Source organism: Suncus etruscus, chromosome 1 (assembly GCF_024139225.1).
Source record: "Suncus etruscus isolate mSunEtr1 chromosome 1, mSunEtr1.pri.cur, whole genome shotgun sequence".
NCBI lineage: Eukaryota > Metazoa > Chordata > Mammalia > Eulipotyphla > Soricidae > Suncus > Suncus etruscus.
Window position 1 is genome coordinate 82,540,975 of NC_064848.1, and position 24,079 is coordinate 82,565,053.

At 44.4% G+C, this 24,079-nt stretch overlaps 1 protein-coding gene and 1 pseudogene across 1 annotated transcript; one reads left to right on the top strand and one right to left on the bottom strand.

Moving 5' to 3' along the window:
- Positions 1–4,744: 4,744 nt before the first annotated feature.
- Positions 4,745–4,869, top strand: LOC125995433 (uncharacterized; annotated as a pseudogene).
- Positions 4,870–7,928: 3,059 nt separating this feature from the next.
- C1H9orf152 (chromosome 1 C9orf152 homolog) lies at positions 7,929–11,625 on the bottom strand. Its single transcript, XM_049784939.1, has 2 exons — positions 11,433–11,625; positions 7,929–8,425 (listed from the first exon to the last, which is right to left on the bottom strand). Exons 1-2 carry the CDS (start codon positions 11,623–11,625, stop codon positions 7,929–7,931), a joined length of 690 nt encoding a protein of 229 aa, XP_049640896.1.
- Between the last annotated feature and the right edge of the window lie 12,454 nt (positions 11,626–24,079).

Genomic DNA, 24,079 nt, shown 5'->3' on the forward strand with positions numbered 1-24,079 from the left:
TTTACCTGCATGACACAATATGGTCACTAGGTGGCAACAATCCTTAAAGCAAAGGCCCCTTCCATAGTTTTCCCAGAGGGTCTGGAGGACTTTTTCCACTGGAATGAGTCAACTGAGCACCTCAACGTCAATGGGAAGGTACCACCAGTAGGAGACAGTAAGGAGCAGCATGCTTCTCAGAACAACGTCTTCAGTGCTGGAAGGATGTGCTCTTCCCAACTCTCCTCTTCGGGAACTTGATCCAAACGAATTGATCCAAAACAGAGTATCCAGGCTTACCATAGCCAGAATCTGGAAACAAGCCAAGTGCCTCTCAACAGATGAGTGGCTAAAGAAACTGATACATATACACAATGGAATATTATGCAGTTTTCGGGAAAAATGAAATTACAAAATTTTCCGATACATGAATGGACATGGAAACTATTATGCTGAGTAAAATGAGTCAGGGGGAGAGAGAGATAGACACAGAATAGTCTCACTCATCTGTGGGATTTAAGAAAAATAGAAGACAGTATGCTAATAATACCCAGAGTCAATAGAGATGAGGGCTGGAAGAACTGGACCATGATATGAAGCTCACCAGAAAGAGTGGTGAGTGTAGTTAGAGAAATAACTACACTAACAGCTACTATGACAATGGTAGTGAGAAAGAGAAACAGAAAGCCTGTCTCGAAGACAGGGAGGGATGGGGAGTAGGGAGATTGGTGGCATTGGTGGTAGGAATGTTACATTGGTGAAGGGGAAGTGTTCTTTTCTATAACTGAAACGCAACTACAAACAAGTTTGTAATCATGGTGCTTAAATAAAGATACCTGCTCTGCCTTCTCCCAGACTACGCGGAGAGGAAGGTGGTCCCCCAACCTCAGACAGCTGAAAGTTGGGTGTGTGCAATGAAGCAACTTGGACTCTGAGGGGCACTGACAGTCTCTGCTAAAAGTCATCCCATCCCCTGTGACTAAGAGTCAACACACCCTAAAATTCTGATTCTTTTCAGTTGCCACTCAGAACTCAGAGGTTATGTGGTTCACTTTGCAAATGGGCTCCAATACCCAGCGAGTTTTGCCCCAAGCCTAACCCCCTTGGTGAGTGTTGTGAGTACAGCTGTAAAGTCTTGTACATGTGTCCTTGGTTGAGTCCTCGCTTTCAGGATTTGGGGGACATGAACATAACAGTGGTATTGCTGGGTCCCAGAGTAATTATTAAAGAGGAGGATGGAGGGAAGCTCCCAAGAGATTTAGAGGGCTCCTGATCTCTAACTCCCAGCAATTCTCAGTCAAGTAGGCTGGTGGGTCTGTCAAGGGGCCTGAGAGTTTGAAGATGTGGGCCAAGGATCACCTGGGCCACACCTGGCAGTGCTGAGAAGGGCAGGAGCATGTGAGGCTTGGGAAAGAACCAGCCTAGACCAGCTCTTTTGCCATAGGTGGGGCAATAGTTGAACATAGGTTGACCAATAGTTACTTATCAGCCACTGTGGTTCTAAGTGCCAGTCTGTAAACTTATTTGCCTGCAAATAAGTTGGGGCTGACCCAAAGGTATAAAAGGTTACAGAGTACTGCTCTGTCTTACCACCTTGTCTCTATCCCAGGTATATTCATTATTAAACTTTAATAATAACTTTGTTTGCTGGTTTTGTTTGGGGATCACACCTGGGGGGTGCTCAGGGCTTGCTCCTGGCTTTATGCTCAGGGATCACTCCTGGCAGTGCTCAGGACACCATGTGGGGTATCAGGGATCAAAGCTGGGTTGGCTACATGCAAGGCAAAAACTATTTGCTGTACTATCTTTACAGGCCTATTTATAACATTTTCAGGGACAGGTTCAAATCCAGGGCCTCATGCATGCATGGTGGGTAGTCTGCTGCTGGGCTGTTGTTTTAATATAAAATATAAAGTCTAAAGAATATGAGTGGTGGGGTGAGGACTCTCTGGCCTGGTTTGGTCCAGCATAGCACCTGTAGCCCCCTTCAGCTGGAGGGTCTGAAGACATAGAAATAATCATATGCAGTCAGTTAAAGTTTCAGAAGTCAGCCAGATTTATTTCTTGGCCCTAACTGCCATGTGCATTTTCTCACATAGCTTTTATGCTTAGCAGCTTCCTCTGTCCTGCTCCTCCTCTCATTCTGCCTCTGTCTCCCCTCCCTTACCCTAGCCAAACTCTAGTATTCTTTTTTTTTTTTTTTTTTTTTTTTTTTTTTGGTTTTTGGGCCACACCCTGTGACGCTCAGGGGTTACTCCTGGCTATGCGCTCAGAAGTTGCTCCTGGCTTCTTAGGGGACCATATGGGACACCGGGGGATCGAACCGCGGTCCGTCCTAGGCTAGCGCAGGCAAGGCAGGCACCTTACCTCCAGCGCCACCGCCCGGCCCATAAGAAGGACTCTTTTTTTTTTTTTTTTTTTTTTGGTTTTTGGGCCACACCCGGTAACGCTCAGGGGTTACTCCTGGCTATGCGCTCAGAAGTCGCTCCTGGCTTGGGGGACCATATGGGACGCCGGGGGATCGAACCGCGGTCCGTCTCCTAGGCTAGCGCAGGTAAGGCAGGCACCTTACCTCCAGCGCCACCGCCCGGCCCTAAACTCTAGTATTCTTTATTCAAGATACACACCCCATCCTTTCATTTTTCCTTTCCTCTTAATTTTATGCAATGTGAAAAAAATGCAAAAATATAAGGTAAAACAAAGTAATCCTTGTTCCAAGGTTCTATAAAAAAGGCAAGAGGTCCTATTCAAAAGATAAAGAAGGGGGGCCAGAGAGATAGCACCAGCGGCAAGATGTTTGCCTTGCATGCAGAAGGACAACGGTTAGAATCCCGGCATCCCATATGCCCCCCCAGCCTGCTGGGGGCGATTTCTGAGCATAGAGCCAGGAGTAACCCCTGAGGGCTGCCGGGTGTGACCCCAAAACAAAAACAAACAAACAAACAAACAAAAAGATAAAAAAGAAAAATGTAAAAAATGTAAAAGAGGGGAAAAAGTGTATGACATTTGTATTTTTTTGTGTTTGTTTGTTTGTTTTTGCATAGACACAGCCAAAGTTGAGCCCCTGACTTCTACAGGAGTCTGGGGATTGTTTGGGGGTTTGGAAGTGGGGAGCACCACCTGTCCCCACCAAAGCCTCAGACGTTGTCCTAATTTGATATAAAAGCCAGGGAGAAAAGAGCAAAACCTCAGTGTAACCAGAACATCTGTGCTACTCCTTAAAAAAAAAAAATGACAAAACAAACAAAAACGGAGCTGGAGGGGATAGGAGGAAGGGATGATGAGAGGTGGGAGGAAGAGGAGAAAGAGGAGGGAGAGGAGGACTCCACGACTTCTACATCTCGTCCTCCTCCCCCCTCCCTCTGGCCTTAAGGTATCAATCCAGAGGTGCTGGGGTGTCAGGGGAGACTGGTGAGAATTGAGTTGATGTGAGATCTATCACCTTGCGGATCTGAACAGTTTTAGGTATCCCGAGCGGAAAGCAGTCGCTGCTCTGCTAAGACGACGCTGGGGGCTCCAAATAGGATGGTCCTGGCCCGAGCGGAGCCTGCCCCCTAGTGGGGACTGAGAGTATTGACCGCTCGAGAAAAGAACACTGAGCCCCACCCTACCCCACTCTCATAGCAGTTTGCAGAAGTTTCTTCTTTTCCAGCAGGAAACTCTGTGATTTTGAGAGCTCAGTGGAGGTCACGGCTGCTTCCCCAGGCACTAGACTCTAGACCCGAAAGCTTCAAGCAGATCACAAGGCAGCCCTGCAGGGGTGGGGTTTTCCCTGCTGGCCACCGGCAGGCTGAATGCGGGCTCTGCCGTGCAGAGAACAGTTAGTACCAGTCCACAGAGGACATGCGAGCCCGCAGCGTGGCTGTTCAGGAGACTGTGAGCCCTTTGCCCTATTGGGTGCCAGCCCTGGGAAATTGATGGGACCCATCTCTAGTTCCAGGCAGGAGCAAGGCTCTCTCTCTCTCTCTCTCTCTCTCTCTCTCTCTCTCTCTCTCTCTCTCTCTCTCTCTCTCTCTCTGTCTCTCTCTGTCTGTCTGTCTGTCTCTCTTTCTCTGTCTCTCTCTGTCTCTCTCTGTCTCTGTCTCTGTCTCTCTGTCCTCTCTCTCTGTCTCTCTGTCCTCTCTCTCGTCTCTGTCTCTCTGCCTCTCTCTCTCCTCTCTCTCTCTCTCTCTCTGTCTCTCTCTGTCTGTCTGTCTCTCTTTCTCTGTCTCTCTCTGTCTCTCTCTGTCTCTGTCTCTCTGTCCTCTCTCTCTGTCTCTCTGTCCTCTCTCTCGTCTCTGTCTCTCTGCCTCTCTCTCTCTCCTCTCTCTCTCTCTCTCTCTCTCTCTCTCTCTCTCTTTCTCGTTTAGGGGTCACTCCTGCCTATGTATTCAGAAGTCGGTCCTGGCTTGGGGGACCATATGGGACGCCGGGAATTGAACCAAGGTCCGCCCTGGGTCAGCCGTGTGTAAGGAAGCAAACGTTCTACTGCTGTGCTATTCCTTTGGTCTCTGGCTCTCTCTTAAGCCCTTGCACAAGGCAAAGCAACTGCAGACTTAAAAAAAAGGTACTGCTGTGTCTCTCATGGTGATTCAATTAAAGAATTAATTATTTTTATTTTTAAATTTTTTTTGGTTTTGGTTTTTGGGTCATACCCAGAAATCGGTCCTTGCAGGCTCTGGGGACCATATGGGATACCGGGATTCGAACCACTGTCCTTCTATATGTAAGGCAAGAGCACTATCTCCATGCTATCTCTCTGGTCCTAAAGAATTTATTTTTTTTTAGCTTTGCGCAGTGGCAGTATCGTAGCCAATGAGGTTTATCCGAGGCGCGATTATTGCTAATCGAAAACTTTTCCCAATACCCCGCCGTGACAAAAAAAAAATAGAATTTATTATTTTTTTTAATGTGCACCGGTGAAGGGATGGATGCTGGAATATTGACTAAAATTCAATCATGAATAACTTTATAACTGTGTATCATGATGATTTAATTAAAATTATTTTTCTTTATTTTTAAGAATATACTGCAGAGTGGAAGTTAGAAGAGTGAGATTTTTTTGTCACCCATCTACTGTTGAAGTCTGTGTCTTCACAGTTGCCTCTTCCTCACCCCTGCCACTCACATCTTTTTTAAATAAAATTATTTAAAGAACTATATTTTACAAAGTTATTGATAGTTGAGTTTTAGGCATATAATTTTTTTTTTTGGCTTTTGGGCCACACCCAGTGATGCTCAGGGGTTACTCCATGCTCTAAGCTCAGAAATTGCTTCTGGCAGGCAATGGGGACCATATGGGGTGCCGGGATTCGAACCACTGTTCATTCTGAATCAGCTGCATGCAAGACAAATGCCTTACTGCTGTGCTATCTCTTCGGCTTCAAATCAAAACATTTTCGATAATTCTAAAAATAATCATAAATGGGCCTGAGAGATAGTACAGTTGCTAAGGCCTTCCATGAGGCCTACCCTGGTTTGAATCTCCAACATCATATACAGTCTTTTAGAGCACTGCCAAAGTGATTCCTGATCACTGAGCCAGAAATAAATCCTGAGCATTGCCAGGTCTGGCCCCCCCTCCCAAACAAACAAAAATAGTCCCAGCTATCTTTAACCAAGAGTGCCAGGAACTTTTACACGCATTATTTCAAGTTCTTTCAAAACTGAAGATTATGTTCCTCATTTTACATGTGATGAAACCAAAGCTAAGTAATTTGCCCAATCAAGGCATCTAGAGTGGTTGGCTGAGACCCAAACCTGTCACTGACAATAGCCAAAACATTGAACCTAAATCCCCCAACAGCTAACTGCACATAGTAGTTGCGGTCCGTATACTCAATGGAGCACAACTCAATCATTAAGAAAGATAAAATTGTGGTGCCTTAGAGATAGCCTAGTGGGTAAGCACTTGCATGTAGCCAATCTGGGTTTGATACCTGGCAACCGGTAAGGTCCTCTGAGCACCAAGTGTGACTCCTCAGTGCAGAGTTGGGAGTAACCTCTGTCAGGTGTTCCTTTCCTCAAAGAAAGAAAGATAAAATTGTGCCCTTTAGAACAAAAGTTTAAGTGATTATGCTAAGTGAGGTAAGAAGTAGAGACATCATTGATAGGCAGAAATGAATTTCTAAAGCAAACTGGCATTAAACCACAAAACACACTTCCTGGCGCTGGGGAGACAGAACAGGGAGCAAAGCACCGACTGGTTTGAATTCTCAGCACTGTCTATGGTTCCCCCAAGTACTACCAGGAGTGATCCCTTGTACAGAGAGCCAGGAATAAGCTGTGACCACCACAGGATGTAGCCCAATGGCCCCCCAAATAGGGAAGATGAAAAAAGATGTCAAAAGAGTTATTTACAGGATTGATATTTGAAACAACAGCAAAGGACAATATCTTTTTTGACGTCTGCTTTTTATTAGGCTATAAAAATTAATTGGCTCATTAGACACAGAATGTATTCCAATGAACCTCCAGATTGGAGTGAATCTCTGGGTTGTCTAAGGAACAAGTGTATGTGGGACTCTGATAGGTAGTAATGACACACCTGCTTAGTGACTCTGGATGTAGGGGGTGGGGGAGAGGGGGAAGCTGTTGAAAGGGGTGAGAAGCAGGTGCCTTGGGTGTGCTCGAAGATCTTACCAAAGTTAAATGTTAACCAGGAAAGACTTGTTTTCTTTCCCACCCCCCAGGAACCACTTTGTTCAACTCTGATAATGCCTTTATGTTTGCTCTTGGGAAGGATGGGAGTGGCAGAAATTTAGCCGAAAGAACAGTTTGTGAGGAAAAGCACATTTTCGCCCAAGCAGGATCTTATCTGAGAGGAGAGGGGGAAGATGGAGAAAAATCTTTGGGGAGGCTGGAACAGAAAAGACCACTAAACAGAGATAGGGGATTTCCCCTTTTATTTATTTATTTATTTATTTATTTATTTATTTATTTATTTATTTATTTATTTATTTTGGTTTTTTGGCCCGGTGACACTCAGGGTTTACTCCTGGCTATGCACTCAGAAATTGCTCCTGGGTTGGGGCCCTTATGGGACGTGGGAGGATTAGAACCATGGTCCTTCCTAGGTTAGCGTGAGCAAGGCAGACGCCTTACCTCTTGCACCACTGCTCTGGCGCTGGACCTCCCCATTTTTTTTTTTTTTTGGTTTTTGGGTCACACCCGGCAATATGGGATGCCAGAATTTGAACCATCATCCTTCTACATGCAAGGCAAATGCCTTACCTCCATACTATCTCTCTGGCCCCATGGACCTCCCCTTTTAAAGACACAAATAGGGCAGGAGATGGCATGGGGCCTCTTTGCCATGGACACTCTACTTCCAGAGGCTTAGGCTGAAATGTTGTGTTGGCTCAGGTGAACACAGAGAACAGAAAAAAGATCATTCTCCCATTTGTCTCTCAAAGTGAGAGAAAATTCGGGGTCAGATTGATAGCACAGTGGGTAGGGCTTTTGCCTCATACATGGCTGATCTGGGTTCGATTTCTGGCATCTCTTTTGGTCCCTGAGCCTGCCAGGAGTGATTTCTGAACACAAAGTCTAGAGTAACCTCTGAGTACTGCTGCTGGATGTGGCCCCAAAATTAGAGTGTGTGAGAGAACTCATGGAAAATGTGGCCAGTAGGCTTACCCCACCTGAAACCACAGAGCAGAACAGATGCCTTCCATTGGCAAGGACTCCTACTTTATACTCTCAGTTCTCTAGATGTTCCTTGGGTTAAGCCAAGGAATGGGGTTCAGGGGAGACACACTTCTTTTATAAGAAGGTTAGGGAACATGCTGGGCCTGGCCTGGGCAAGCTCACTCTATATGAGAGGCAAGTCCCCTGTGCCTATCGTGTAGTTTATTTCCAACCACATGGCTGGTCCAGTTCTGGATCAAGTTGGAATCCCAATGGACTCAGTCTCCATATTTGATGAGGCTTGGAAGACCTCAGGATAGCTGGCTGGTGGCTCAAAAGCCTCACACAGGGCCATATAAACCCAGGTTCCGTGCAGCCTGGGAGATCCTGGGAGCTTTTCGCTGGGGAAAGGGGTAGTGAGCAGGTTTGCCAGAACGGGATGTGCTCCTTAGAGAAGGCAAACCCCAGAGGGCTGCATAGAGGCCGGTTCCTTCAGCTTGAGTCTGGGTCCCGTCCACCTGACAGGACTGCTGGGCTGCCTCTTGGGTCTTTGTTCCCTCCAGTGTCACCTGAGGGTGTTCACACAAGCCCAGGGCTCTGTCCCATGGCAGCCTTGGCTCAGACCCTAGGAGCAGATCCTGGTGTCTTGCTTCATGGCTGGGTTCCTGGAGGAAGGTTTGAACAAAGCGATGCATCTCCAGGTGTGTGTGCCAGGGAGATCCAGGTATCTGGTGGCAGTCTTCATTGGCATCCCTTTCTAGGGACAGAGAGAGCTGTCTCTCCTTGTTGATCCAGATAGCACTGACCATGGATTCATCAGGAGCAGGCATCCTCCCTGCTGAGAACACAAGACACAGCAAGTCACTAATGGAAAGGCCACTGGCCACAATCATTGAGATGTCCCACAGCTTCCAAGCTGCAGGAGGGCTATGCCTCTTGAGCTCAAGAGGCCAGGTCCTCAGTATGCTGCAGGTATATATTTCTGGACAGGCAAAGTCCCAGCTACAGAAACATGACCATGGACACAAATCTGCATAGCTGCCTGCCTGCTTGCCAACACCTCTTTCCTTCCCCCTCTCTCTGTGTCTCTGTCTGTTTCTCTCTAATACACACAAACACACACACATTCATTTAACAAATACTTCTTAAGCACATACAATACATGCCAGGTATTATGTATCATAAGAGTCCTGGGAAGGAGCGAATGTGAAAATCACACCACAGAAGTTTTCTGGTGGGGTAGAAAAATAACCTGCAAATGAATCTATTTTAATAATGCAAATTTATGGCTCTATTTTATAAATGCCTACAAGAGATCAGTGCCATGTGTGAGAATTGAAAATAGTAAGTACCAGGGCCCGGAGAGATAGCACAGCGTGTTTGCCTTGCAAGCAGCCGATCCAGGACCAAAGGTGGTTGGTTCGAATCCTGGTGTCCCATATGGTCCCCCGTGCCTGCCAGGAGCTATTTCTGAGCAGACAGCCAGGAGTAACCCCTGAGCACCGCCGGGTGTGGCCCAAAAAAAAAAAAAAAAAAAAAAAAAAAAAGAAAATAGTAAGTACCAGCCCAAGGTGAATGCAGCGAGGCAGTATTTTAGCTGAGAGAATGGTAGGGACTAAGGACTCACATCCACCTACACAGGCTGTGCTTCCTCATCTGGAGGATAATTGGAGGGGGGGCATGTTCTGGATTCCAGGATTACAATCAGGGGTGTCCCCCAGGTGAAGGTTAGAGATTTTCTGAGCTGTTTTGGAGAACCCACTCAGACTGCTCAGATTCTGCAAACACTGCTCTGGGGATCCATTGGCATCAGACATGAGATATGTAAACTGGCATCTCTCTTCTTCCTCAATAATATTGTTATTTTTAAAAATAAATATTGTTGGGGCCGGAGAGATAGTATGGAGGTAAGGCGTTTGCCTTTCATGCAGGAGGTCATCGGTTCGAATCCCGGCGTCCCATATGGTCCCCCTTGCCTGCCAGGAGCAATTTCTGAGCATGGAGCCAGGAATAACCCCTGAGCACCACCGGGTGTGACCCAAAAACCACCAAAATAAATAAATAAATAAATAAATAAATATTGTTCATTTTTGGGCTCGGAGAGATAGCACAGTGGCGTTTGCCTTGCAAGCAGCCAATCCAGGACCAAAGGTGGTTGGTTCGAATCCCGGTGTCCCATATGGTCCCCTGAGCCTGCCAGGAGCTATTTCTGAGCACACAGCCAGGAGTAACCCCTGAGCAATGCCGGGTGTGGCCCAAAAACCAATATATATATATATATATATATATATATATATATATATAGTTCATTTTTGAGGGCACACTTTTGGCAATACTCAGGGCTCACTCCTGGCTCTGTGCTCAAGGATCACTTTTGGAGGGGCACAGGAATTGAACTCAGGACGATCACATGCAAGGTATGCACCATACATGTTTTACATACTTTCACCACTGCATGAGTCATAGCACTGAACTGCTTTAGAAGATAGTAAGTTTGTGTTACGTGTGTTTGACCACAAGTAAACACAGTAGGAGAAAACCAGTAGATATTAATGTCATGAAGTGAAGGGCAATTAGGATATAGTGACCCTCAGTATCCAGTACAGCAGAGACCCCCAAGAGATGGAAGGCTTCTGAGAAATGGCTCCCAGACAGGCCACTGTATCTCAAGACACTGGGCTGTGTGTCGGGGGACATGCTTTGTGTGCAGGAAGGGAGATAGCTCAAAAGTCCAGTGTTCATCCATTGAGTATAGTGAAGGGAAGAGATCCCGGTGCACAGCACAGAGCCAAGCATCAATAAAAGACTCTGGGCTACATTTGGAAGAGCAGATTTATTGGCAGGGCATGGAAGAGGGGCAGGGATTCCTCAAAGAAGAGACCTGGAGTTGGCTTACTTCATGTCTTAACGTGAGGATCTAGATTTTAAAAACGCAGTTCTGAGTAACATCCTGACTGCCCTGATACATCAAGGGTCTTCAGATACTCCTGAGTGGGGCATCCTGCTATCATCCCCAGTAGCTGAAGCCCAAATGTAAATCTTTAGGCTGATCAACAAGCTCCTCTTTGCTGCCTACCAGGAGCCCTGTCCTGGAGGCATGCTGGGACCCCATGCCAGTTCCCAGGCTCTCCTTTCAGTCCTGTCCTCCTTCAGTCTCAGAGAAATAAGTACTTGTATGGAATTCTGGAGGGGAGCATACTAGGTCTTAAACGCTGACCCACAGTTTAAGATAAAAATTAGGGTGGCAAGGCATTTTGCCTGGCAAGCACCTGATCTGGGTTTAGTCTCTGGCACCACATATGTGATCTCCCGTGGAACCACCAGAAGTGATCTCTGAGCAAATCCTAAACAAGAACACAAAAAGTAGGGACAAGAGAATGAAGGGTCGGGAAGAGACTGTGCAAGTGGCATCTATGTCCAAGTTCCCCTAGGAGCCGTGGGGCTCCATGGGATAGGCACTGCAGGCTGGCTAGGGTCGTGGGTTCCTATCCCTTAGCATTGGGCAGTCTGGTCAGCTGAGCAGGCGATGGGGAAATGCCACGTCTCCCTACTGTAGAGCCAGTTTCTCTGGTTTGCAGGAGTGACCAGCCAGAGGGCTGAGCTGGCCATGGCTCCGGATGGGGGTTACATTCACCCTGCGAGATCTGAACCTGCTGGGAAAATGTGACTCTGGGCTTCTTTGGCAGGGGCACCCACTCCCCACCTTCTGGTCCACGCTCAGCCCTCGGGGTCCACAGAGCTCAAACCATGCCCCATATGTAGGCTCCTCTTCCACCCACAATCAGGTACATACCCCACCCCCCACAGGCACACCATTCATCCCTCCCTGCCAGGCCCAGCCCTACCTGTTGGGTAAACCACCAGATGTGTCTGGGTCTGCTGCTGCCTCCTCTGCCCTTCGTACTGGGCTTGCAGGAGTGAGATGCTGAGCTGGGGTCTTTTCCCCAGAGTCGGGGTTCCGGGAGCCTCTGCCATGAAATGAGGCCCCATCTGCCAGAAGTGGGGCAGGGCAAGGCAAGGACAAGGCAAGCCCTTCATCTGTTCCGGATCCAGGAGCAAAGCAAACATGCAAGGGTGGGGTAGTAGGGAGGGGAGGAGGGGAAGAAGAAAGGGAGAAAAGAAAGAGAAAAAGCAGACACTGGCAAAGATGAGGGTGGGGGGGTACAGTGGGGGGGGGTGTCAGATCTTTCAAAAGTGGGTGGCCACCCTGCACCTTTCTCCTTTAAGGGGAAAGTAGAAAAGAGGTACAGTGCAAAACTGGGAAGGAACAGTGTTGGAGCAGGAGGTGTAGAGAAAAAAGAATGAAGAGGGAGGAAAGGGAGGAGGAAAAGGAAAGATCTGAGATAGAAAATTGGGAAAACCCAGAAGGGAAGCTAGGCAGAAGGAAAGATATGAAGAGGGAGAAAACAATAGCAACAAAGGGGATAAAGGGGTGAAGGGATGAAGAAGTAGAAGGAACAGAGTAAAAAGGCTTGGGAGATGCAGAGAAAATCAGAAGGGCTGCCTGGCCTTCTGGTAGTCACAGGTAAGTCTTCTCCCTCCAGCTCTGTTTTCTGGACCTGCTTTTAGAATCCAGTTTCCAGGGCTGCAACATCGGAACCTCCAACTTTCTGCTGCCTGCCCAGCCTGGAATGCCTGCCCAACCTGGAATGCCTGCCCAGCACACACCACTGGGACTGGGACCAGGACACTTGTCACAAACCTGCCTGTTTTGTTTGGTTGGCAGTTGCCCACAGGAACACCTTGTGCAGCCTCATGAAGCTGGAACCTAGTAAAGGTGGGGGTAGGTAGGGGAGCAACAGACACAGGCTTTGTTTGCAGAGGCCCAGGTTGGAACCTCTGTATCATGTGGTTCTCTAAGGACCACCAGAAGTGACCTTTGAGCACAAAGCCCAGTGTGGGCCCCCATATAATGCTGCAGCTATGACCTTAAAGCAAGATCGCCATCCGCTTGGTACCTCTCTCCAACATCCTTGAAGGAAGCCCACCTCTAAAGTGAGTCTTGGGGTCAGAAGCCAAAGGAGCCACGAGCTCTAGCAAACCTGTTTTGTTTTTGTTTTGAGGGCCACACCTAATTGTGCTCAGGGCTATTGGCTCTTCACTCAGGCATTACTTCTGGTGGACTTGGGGGTCAATATGAGGTGGTGGGAATTGAATGAGACAAGTGCCCTAGTTTGTTTATAACTGGCCCATTTTGTTTGGGGCCATTCTTGGTAGTAATTATAGCTTACTCCTGGCCCTGTGCTTGAGGATCATCCCTCTTGGAGGTATTGGGGGCGACCATCTGAAGCAGGAATTGAACTCAGATAGGCTGTATGGTGCAAGGCAAGCACCTTTTCTACTGTACTATCATCTCTTGCCTCTAGTTTATTTCTCTGTGATAGTTGATACACAATGGTGTGATTTCATCTTGCCTACAGCTCAAAGACCCTCAGGGAGCACCTTACCATCCCTGTTCCTCTGGAAATCTTATATAGTCCACCCATCACACACAGAAACTGTGGCTTCTCCTGGCTCTCATCTGTCTATAATCTATTTTTTCTGTCTATATTGGAGCCCATAAATTATCCAATTCCCCAAAGTGCTTACAAAGGTTTTGGATATAGAAAGATTAGATTTAGGAGATATTTTTCAAGCTCACTGAATGGATCTTGTCCTGAAAAGGAGAGCCAGGAGGAGCATGTGCACATCTTCATTTAGCAATGTGTTGCTAAAGCTATCACAGAGAATCACAAATAGACTGTCTTATATAACAAATTTGTGTTGCATCCTAGATTGGTGGAAGTTTTAAGTCGAAGATCAAAGTGTCATCAAGGTTTTCTGTGTTCTGGAACCCATGAGAGAATCATTCCATGCCTCTGACCTAGCTTCTAGTATGTCGCTGACTGGTAATCTTGGGCAATACTTGGCTTGTAAAAGCATCACATGATCGAAGTTGGAACATACTTGTCATTCATGTACAAGCTCATTTTTAGGCTAGTTTTTTTTTTATGGCCATTACAACAATCAGGCAAATCCAGTTGGTAACTTTTTAGCTTTCCCACTAGTTTGTTGGAGCTCGAGAGTTTTGAAAAAAAAAAAAAAAAAAAAAAGAACATTTTCTACTTTTTGTTTGTTTGTTTGGTCACACTCAGTAGTGCTCAGGGGTTACTCCTGACTCCGCTCTCAGAAATTGTTCCTGGCAGGCTTGGGGGATTGTATGGGATGCTTGGATTCAAACCACCGTCTGTCCTGGGTCGGCTGCTTGCAAGGCAAATGCCTTACCACTGTGCTATCTCTCTGACCCCATCTGTATTTCTACTTTCTTTTTTTTTGGGGGGGGGTGTTGGGTTTTGGGTCACACTCGGCAACGCTCAGGGGTTACTCCTGGCTCTATGCTCAGAAATCACTCCTGGTAGGCTCAGGGGACCATATGGGATGCCGGGATTCAAACCAATGACCTTCTGCATGAAAGACAAACGCCTTACTTCCATGCTATCTCTTCAGCCTCAGTATTTCTACTTTCTATACCCTCACTCCCCACCCCCACTACCCTATTCTGCCTCAGGATCTAAGTTCTAGTTGATCATCATTTTCTAGAATCTACCTGTTATAATAAGGGTTGAATGGTCTGGGTGATAGAGCTTCACCAAGACTTTGTTAACTACTCTGCTATTTGGGGGACATTTTTTAGGTCGTTTTCTCTCATTTCATTAAAGCTTCCTCAGTTCTCTTGGCTTGAGTTGGGTAGACTGTGCATTCTTTTTTTTTTTTTTTTTTTTTTTTGGTTTTTGGGCCACACCCAGCGGTGCTCAGGGGTTACTACTGGTTGTCTGCTCAGAAATAGCTCCTGGCAGGCACGGGGAACCATATGGGACACCAGGATTCGAACCAACCACCTTTGGTCCTGGATCTGCTGCTTGCAAGGCAAACACCGCTGTGCTATCTCTCCGGGCCCGACTGTGCATTCTTCTGAAAGATAGGTGTGAAAGAGAAAATGCTCACCCTAACTTCTAAAAATGGAAGTCTTGGGGCCAGAGAGATAGTACAATGAGTATAGAGAATATAGAGTATAAATAGTATAGTGAATAAGGCATTTGCTTTACCTGCGATCAACCTGAATTTGAGCCTCAGCAACCCATAAAGTTCCCTAAATACTGCCAGGAATGATATTCCAGTGTAGAGCCAGGAATAACCTGAGCATCATAGCTCAGATGTAGCCCAAGAACTTAAAAATAAAAAAGAATGAAAATCTCCAGCCAACACATGATACCTGAAGTTTTAGGATTGGACATAAATTTTACATTTTTTTTTTTTGGTTTGTTTTTGGGCCACACCCGGCGGTGCTCAGGGTTTATTCCTGACTATCTGTTCAGAATTAGCTCCTGGCAGGCACAGGGGACCATATGGGAGGCCGGGATTCGAACCAACCATCTTAGGTCCTGGGTCTGCTGTTTGCAAGGCAAACACCGCTGTGCTATCTCTCCGGCCCCATAAATTTTACTTTTAGGGGGTCGGAGAGATAGTATGGAGGTAAGGTGTTTGCCTTGCATGCAGAAGGTCAGTGGTTCAAATCCTGGTATTTTATATGGTCCCCTGACCCTGCCAGGAGTGATTTCTGAGCATAGAGCCAGGAATAACCCCTGAGTGCTGCCAGGTGTAATCCCCCCCAAAATTTTTACTTTTAGAGGCAAATTCAAGATTAACAGACCTGGGCAGAGGGAAATCAGAATCAGAAAAATATAAAGAGGAACAACCTTTGTATTTTTTCCTTCTTTATAAAGAAAGAAATATCATGAACGATAAAGGGTGGTCAAATCAGTAACAGAGCCTGATATCTCCAGTTAAGTGACCTATGCATGTCCTAAGGAACAGAGGATTGAAGCAGATGTGAGTGAAATTGTCACATGTCCTAATTGCTAAATAATTTAGTCATTGCAAGACTCAAGAAAGCACAGAGAATGGGTTTTAAATTGATGCTGCCTAATTCAGTCTCAACCCAAATGTATTTTATAATACATTTACCACAGTTTGTCACACTCAAGTAGCTTAACTGCTTTTAACTGCTATAACAAAATCTAATCTGTATTGAATAGCATATATGATCTGAGAGTTTTTGTGGGTTTGTTGTTGTTGTTTTTCTTGGGCTACCCTCAGCTCAGGACTTACTCCTGGCTCTGCACTCAGAGATCATTCCTGGTAGGCTCATGGGACCATATTGGATGCCAGGGATCAAATAGAGATGCCCTACCCACTGTTTTATCTCTCCAGTCCCTGGCAGTATTTATTTACCTTTACCTTTTCTTTTTAAAAACAAATACAAAGAATACATGAGACAAGTGATTGAACATTGACATGTAGTAAGTCACCTTTTAATCAAAGAATGTAGAAATCTCTGAAGATTAAACTTTTGGCACAAAAATATCATGAAACCTTTTTGAAATATAGGTTAAAAAAGTTTTTTTTTTTTTTTTTTGGTTTTTGGGCCACACCCTGTGACACTCAGGGGTTACTCCTGGCTATGCGCTCAGAAGTTGCTCCTGGCTTCTTGGGGGACCATATGGGACGCCGGGGGATCGAACCGCGATCCGTCCTAGGCTAGCGCAGGCAAGGCAGGCACCTTACCTCCAGCACCACCGCCCGGCCCCTAAAAAAGATTTTTAACTGCATTTTTTTTTTCAAATCGAGATAAGATTTACATATAATCTATCTTTTTTTCTTTTTCTTTTTTGGTTTTAGGACCATACCAAGTGGTATTCAGGGCTCTTGGCTCTGCACTCAGGAATTACTTCTGGTGGGGCTCAGGGTACCAAATTTGTTGCCAGGATCAAACCCAGGTCAGAGACATGCAAAACAAGCATTCTACCCACTGTACTTTCATTCCTGGCCCCAATATCATTTATCGTTTTCATCGTTTAAAAATGAACACTTCAGGGGCCAGAGAGATAGCATGGATGTAAGGCGTTTGCCTTGCATGCAGAATGTTGGTGGTTCAAATCCCAGCATCCCATAAGGTCCCCCAAGCCTGCCAGGAGTGATTTCTGAGCATAGAGCCAGGAGGAACCCAGAAGTGCTGCCAGGTATGACCCCAAAACAAAAACAAACAAACAAAAAAAGAACACTTCAGAGGCATTTTGTATTCACAATGCGTTAGGCTTCATTGCTATCTTATTTCAAAACATTTCACCCCAAATAGACTGTTTCCTCATTATTAGGAGAGTAAATATACCCCTGACTCTTCTGGTGATTTCATATAAATGGAACTATTCAAGAGGTAATGGAACTATTCAAGAGGTAACTTTTTTTAAAAAAAATTATTTTTGAAACCATTGTAAATAACAAAGTCCTTTATAGTTGGATTTCAAGCATAGTGACAGTGAATTAGAGCCATTCCCACCACCAGTGTTGACCTTTCTCCACCAAAGTTCCCAGTGTGTATCCCACACCTCCACCCTTAGCCCCCTGGCCTGCCAAGTGCCAGTGGAACAGGCCCATTTTAAGTTTAGATTGTTATAGTTTGGGCCTTCAAGAGGTAACTTTTTTTTTTTCACACCCGTTTGATGCTCAGGGGTTACTCCTGGCTAAGCGCTCAGAAATTGCCCCTGGCTTGGGGGGACGCCGGGGGATCGAACGGTGGTTCTTCCTTGGCTAGCGCCATCTTGCCGGCCCCAAGAGGTAACTTTTTATATCTGAGCTTTCACACCCTCTAAGGTTCACCTCTACTGGAGCTTCCTTCCTTCTTAACTGGGGAATATCCCACCATCTAAATCAATCACTTCTGTGGCCAGAATCATAGGACTGTGGGTAGGGCACTTGCTTTGCATGCGGCAGGTCCCTTGAGTCTCTGAGCACAGAGTCAGAAGTAAGTCTTGAACATGCTGGATATCATCCCAAACCTGACATAAATAAATAAATCGATCACCTTATGTTTGTCAAATCATCTGCTGATAGATGTTTTGGCTACGATGAATAGCACTGTTGTGAAATTTGCTTCTGGTACTATCCACATCCAGATTTTTGTGTGAGTTCTTGTTTTCAATCTTTTGTGTACTCAACCTAGGAATAGAATTGCTGAGTCATATGGCTATTGTATATTGCTTTCTTTTTCAAACTTCTCTGGCTGAAAGTATGTTGTGTTATGTGTTTAAACTTTTTTTTTGGTAATGCTAAGAATCTAGCTTACCACTGGATCCCTTGTGCATGTTAGTTCTTTCATGTGGTTTGGTATTTGAGGGAAGATATAGTTAATCTTTTTTTTTCTGACAAAGTGAAAAACAAGATTTTTAGAACCCTTTGACTTCTTTGTCTTTTTCTTAGCACAACTATATGGAATATATTCAAAATTCATTGTGAAAAATGCACAGAAGTTCTAAATTTGATTTGCTATGGTCTATTAGCATTATTATTACCTATGAATTCCTCAAGTCAATTTTAGAGGCAGTCTAGTGAGTTTTGTATATAGTATCTACAGGCAAAGTACCTGGTTTGAATCTTGTTTCGATATTTATTAATTGTGAGATTATTTTTCTTAATCTCTCAATACTTGTTTCCCTACCTGTGAGATGGGACTAATAATAGCACCTTAGTAAAGAAATAAAATTCTCAGAATAAGATAGAGTTTTCAGGGTAAGTGACAGGAAGACAGAATAAAGCTGCCTACTTCTGAGTTCCCTGTGTTTCTCAACTGGGGGTTGTATGGCCTCTCGTGGAACCCCAAGGTATTCTAAAAAGACCACAGATGAAAACAGCATAAATGAGGGAGGGGGAAACTGACCTTGGCAGGAGACCTTGAGGTCAACCAGTAGGACTGGGAGGAATGGCAGAGGATGTGAACAAGATCATAAAAGGGCGCAGTTCTGAAAAAAGCTTGAGATGGTGCTGGACAGAGAGTACAACAGTATTTGCCTTGTACGTGGCCTCCTTGGGTTCAATTCCCAGTCCCCTGAACCCTACCAGGAGTAATCCTCGAGCACAGAGCCAGGAATAAGTCCTGAAGAGCACTACCAGGGAAGGATCCCAGCCCAAACCAAGTTCACCAAAACCCAGAATGAAAAGATTACTCTAGACACAGAAAGTCTGTGTAAAGGCAGGTCTTGCTTAAGGAGCATTGCAGCCTAAACTTCCTCTTGCACCTAGCTTTCATTGATTAGAGTTTTGCAATACAAAGAAGCAGTTGTTCAGGGTAAGCAAGACAGAGTATTGTTGCTGAAAACTAGTAACATAGGGGGACTATTTCAAACATTAAATTGGAAAGGGTGGGGATGGAAAGTTCAGGCATATTAAAGCCTTATTTATCTCTTGTGCAAGTCCTGACTTCAGGATCTCGCAACAGCAAGATCAAAATCAGCCTTGGCCCTAAACATTGAATTCTACTACCTCCCTTTTTCTTGGACCACAAACCCTTTGGTATCCCAGGTTTATTCCTGACTTCTCAGAGATCTCTCATGGCAGTGTTTTAGGGACCATATACTGTGTTGGGAGTGGAATCTGGGTCAGGAACAAGAAGCAAATGCCATGCTTCACCTGCTGAACTGCCCTGCCCTTCATACTCTCTCTTCCTGGGCCTTTCACTATAATGCTTTAACCCATTGACTCTTTAACCCAGTATAAGTGAGCTTCCACGTGACAATATGGTTCTAGATAGTGCAATACTTTAATTAAGATAATAGGTTTGTAACCTAAATTCTTCTAAAAGGGGATTTTAATGATTTTATTTTCTTATTGTGTGTTCTCTGGTATTGGAGGTTGTTTAAACCCAGGTTATCACACATGTAGGGTAAGTGTTTGTCTGCTGAGTTACATCTCTAAGCCCTTGATTTGAATATTGACAGTTCAATTTGCTCTGCACAAAACGAACAAAACAGGTTTTTGGAGGGGGAGAAGGTCTGGAGACAATAGTGCCATCTCCTTGCTTGGGAGGCTAGGTAGTGCCAAGGATAGATAAAACTTCCTTTCTATTTATTTATTTATTTATTTATTTATTTATTTATTTATTTATTTATTTATTTATTTATTTATTTATTTTGGTTTTTGGGTTACACCGGCAGCGCTCAGACTCTGCTCAGAAATCGCTCCTGGGATGCTAGGATTTGAACCACCATCCTTCTGCATGCAAGGCAAATGCCCTATCTCCATGCTATCTCTTCGGCCCCCCCCTTTCTATTTTTTTGAGGGATTATGCTTAGCAGTACTGTTGAAATTTGTGGGTCCTGGGGCGCCCACATGTAAAGCATGTTCTTCAGCCCTTTTAGCAATATCTCTGCCCACTCCCAACAAAACATTATGTACTACAGAGTAGCTGTTCAATAATTGATTTTAAAAAATTTAGTGGTTTTTTTTTTTTTTTTTTTTTTTTGTACATCTAATGATGCTTAGGACTTACTCTTGGCAGGTTCTAGGACTATATGGTGTGCCTGGGATTGTACCCAGATCAGCTGCATGCAAGGTAAACACCCTACCAACTGTCCTATCAGTCTGGCCCCTAATTTAAAGTACTTTAAAATGCTACATATATAAAACTATTTTACTGGCAACAAAATGCAGTGTTCTAAGAATAGCAGACATACCTTTCATTTTTGAAGTCATTTCCACTCATTCAACATTCACACATTCAACAAATACTTAGCCACTACAATGTACCAGACTCACTAATCAATATAAAATAGTAAGTTAGACGGAGGTTATCCTCAATGGGCTTACAGTTTAGTATAGGGCCAGAAATTTTTAAAGAAGTCAACTACCAATTACATAATTACAACTTAGGATAAAAACTAGGTGATGAGAATACAGCAAATGAATAAATATCAAGAGTGTTTAGAGAAGTTCATGGCCCTTGGAAATTATGCAATGTAGATAAATGTTATCTCTAATTATGATTCCAGTAATTATAAACTATTCAGTTTACTCACCTCTAAAAAAATAAACCGTTTGAAATGAAGTATTACTGCCCCCTGGTGGGAATTTGGAGGCATAGCTACACAGAAAGAGGTGGAAATATTTTTGTTGCTTCAGTTGTTCTGTAACAACTGAAAGTTGGGTACTGGCTAGGCCACGCAGACATTAACCTTTCCTCGTACCCCACACATTCTTACATTCCTTTAGAGGGGTTCCTTGAGCATGCATGGTGCCATGTGAACTGACAGCCTGCCATGGGAAGCCAGCTACCTATGGTCAGTGAGAAGTGGGCTGAGCTGACTTGTTCCTAACTAGTAAGTTTCCTTCCCCAAAGAGGAGGGTGAGAGATCCAGTGAGTCTGTCTTCAGAATAGAGAAAAACACATTCCATTAAATCTATTGATGATAAAAAAGAGATGGGAAATAGGTGAACTAAAAATAAAGGCAGATAGGTCTAACCACTGATAATGCAGTGGTTAGAGTGCTTGCCTGGCACACAGCCAACTGGAGTTCGATCCCTGACATCCCATATGGTCCCCCCCCCCACTGCCCACTAGCAGTAATTCCTGAGTACAGAGCAAGAAGTAACCCCTGAGCATCACCGGGGTGTGTATCCAAAACCTAAAACAATAACAACAACATTAATAATGGCAGAAGATCAAAGTGAATTTTTTGCCCACCAGCCAGGGCTTCCTCCTAATCTAGAGAAATTTCTGAGGCCCCAGGGAAGTCCAGCTGAGACTCCAAGCTGCCTTTTATCTTACTTGCCTGACCATCTTTCCTTGCTTTTGATTTGTGGGCTATTCTCATAGTGGTTCTGCACTCAAGAATTCCTCTTGGTGGTTCTAGAGGGAAATGAAATCTGAACTGGCTGTGTGTAAGGCAATGCCCTACCCACTGTACTGTCTCTCCACCTCCCAAGCCTCTTTGCCTTAACCCCTAGTTACCCCAGGTATACCAGTGTCAAGAGCTAACACCATAAAGAAGATTTAAATATATCACAGACTTTAAAGCCTCCTGAATGTTTTTTTTTTCAAATTTTTATTGTGGCCGAAGTAAATTACAAATCTTTCACAGTTATATTTAAGGTACATAGTGACGATGAATCAGGGGCATTCCCACCACCAGTGATGTCTTCCCTCAACCCCTGTTCCCTGCATGCATCCTATATCTCCCTACTTTACCCCCGCCCCCAGAATACTTGTGTAACTGGTCCCCATTTGTACGGCTTGCTGTGGTTTAGGTATAGATTCTGTTGTCATTGACTTTGGGTTTGATGTTCAGGTCAGATCATTTTTTATTTCCACTAAATATTCATGCGAGTGTCTGAACCTGGTACCATCCACTTTCCCCCCTCAATTTATGAGGCTGAACAAGATGATTTAAGCAATGTGGCTCTGTTGGAGATATAGGAAAAGAAAAAAATAAAGAAGAAAAACACAAAAACCATATTTTTATCCCCAGCTTAGGAGCTCAGAGGGGTTGAGTAACTCTCCCCAGCTCCCAGTCACTCACAGCCTGCACTCAGAACTTATACTCAGTTCTTTCTGCTATCTACTCTCAGATTTGCTTCACTTCCTCATAAGCCATTATGCTGACACTGAAACCTGAGTTGAACAGAAATAGGAGATTAGGTGTTCAGCTTGGCTATTTCAAAACTTGCTTTTAAAAGTGACTGACTAGGTTAGGTCTCACTCCTAACCTGTGTTCTGTCTTGTACGCATATCTTTCTATATCCCTTTGTTGCTTGTTTGCTGACAAGCTCTCAGTTCTGTGTTCTTTCTTCCACACAGATCTGGCTTGCCTGTTTCTAAACCTTTGCTTTCACTTTTTCCTCTCTGGAGAAGCCCATTTTCCCTCTTGAACATATATTTTTCTCTCTTCCTCTTCCCTCATGTCTTTCTAACTAAATTTCATTTGATCAAAATTTCTTGTCTTGGGCAGGAGTGATAGCACAGCAGTAGGGTGTTTGCTTTGCACGCAGCCAAGGCAAGATGGGTTCAGTTCCTGGCATCCCATATGGTCCCCCAAGCCTGCCAGAAGCAATTTCTGACTTCAGAGCCAGGAGTAACCTTTGAGTGCAGCTGGCTGGCTCAGAAACCAAAAACAAACAAAAATTTCTTGATTGGTTAAAACAAAAAAGACTAGGTTAAACCACTTTTACTAAGTTGTTCAGTAATGTTTTGTTTGATCTTTAAAAATGAGAACAATAGAGACTGTTGGAGTATCTGCATAGTCAATTTTCTTCCAATCAACTCATTCTAATTTGTTTTTTGTTTGAAAGGTGTCCCTCCTGTAGTCTGGGCAAACATTTTTGGTGATTTTTTTTTCTTTTTAGTACAGCTAGATGATTCCAGTTCTAATTATGTATGGGGGGAGGAGAAAAGAAGAGCATTGGACTACACCTGTGTGTTCTCAGGGCTTACTCTAAATTCTGTGCTTAGGGATCATTCCTGGTAGTGCCTCAGTGACCATAAATGGCCCAAAAACTGAACCAGGGTTAGCCACATGCAAGGCAAGTAAGTGCCTAATTTCTGTGCCTTAATTTCTCTGGCCTCTCTAAATTAAAGAAATTTTAAACTAGAAACTCCTGGAAAACAAAACAGCATGATATATTTTTGATATACAAGGCCATGCAGGCCAGTAGGATGGAGAGATAATCCCTCCAAAACACCTGTATTTATTCAAATGGATATCCCATATATGAAAATTCAGGTCTGACACCTGCATCACATCATACACCAAACTCAATTCTAAGTGAGTCATTGGTTTAGATGAAAAAAAAAAATTCTTTGAGAAGAATCAATAGAATAAGATAGTTTACTTGTGGGAAGAAAAACTAGAGAAAAACAGTAGAGAAAAGCTGTTACCAATGAAAGGCTATTATTGCTAAAATGGACTATAATAAATTAAGAAACTTTGGGGTTTCTTAATGTACTATTGACCAGCCATAGTATAGCAATTAAGGCATTTGACTTGCATGCAGCCAACCCTTGATGGTCCAATTCCCAATTTCCTGTTATGACCAGGAGAGAACCTTGAGTAGACGAGAGTAAGCCCTGAGCATCATCCCCTAAATTTTTTTTAAGAGATTCTTTTTGTTTCTTGTTTTTATAACAGGTTAAAAAATACCCAGGGCTTCATACAGATGAAGTATGCTCTCTCCCACTAGATTACATCCCTTGAAAAAAATTAAAATGTTCAATTTGTTATTAAAGAAGTTATTAAGAGTAGAAATATGGGCTGGGGGATGACTCCAAGGACTGACATTGCATGAGGAAGTCCTGGAATTGCTCCTTGGCATTGCATGATGTCCCCAGTGCTATTGGGAATGATCCTTGAGAATGCACACAGGTTGCTGTTTTTAAAAATCACCAGATGTGGTTGCAAAACAAACAAACAAACAAACAAAAAGGTGAAAATGCAAAGCATGGAGTTATAAACTAGGTTCATGTATAGAATATAGGAAGGGCTTTTACAAATCAGTTGTAATAGGGTCGACATTAACACAAAACTCTTTTTGGGGGGGGGGTTTGGGCCACACCCAGCGTTGCTCAGGGGTTACTCCTGGCTGTTTGCTCAGAAATAGCTACTGGCAGGCACGGAGGAGCATATGGGAC

Excerpts from the sequence above, each read along its gene's own strand:
- C1H9orf152 (XM_049784939.1), bottom strand. The coding sequence starts at position 11,625 with ATGAAGGGCTTGCCTTGTCCTTGCCTTGCCCTGCCCCACTTCTGGCAG. Across the intron at positions 8,426-11,432 it reads TCTGGTGGTTTACCCAACAG|CAGGGAGGATGCCTGCTCCT; the intron begins GTAGGGCTGGGC and ends TTGTGTTCTCAG.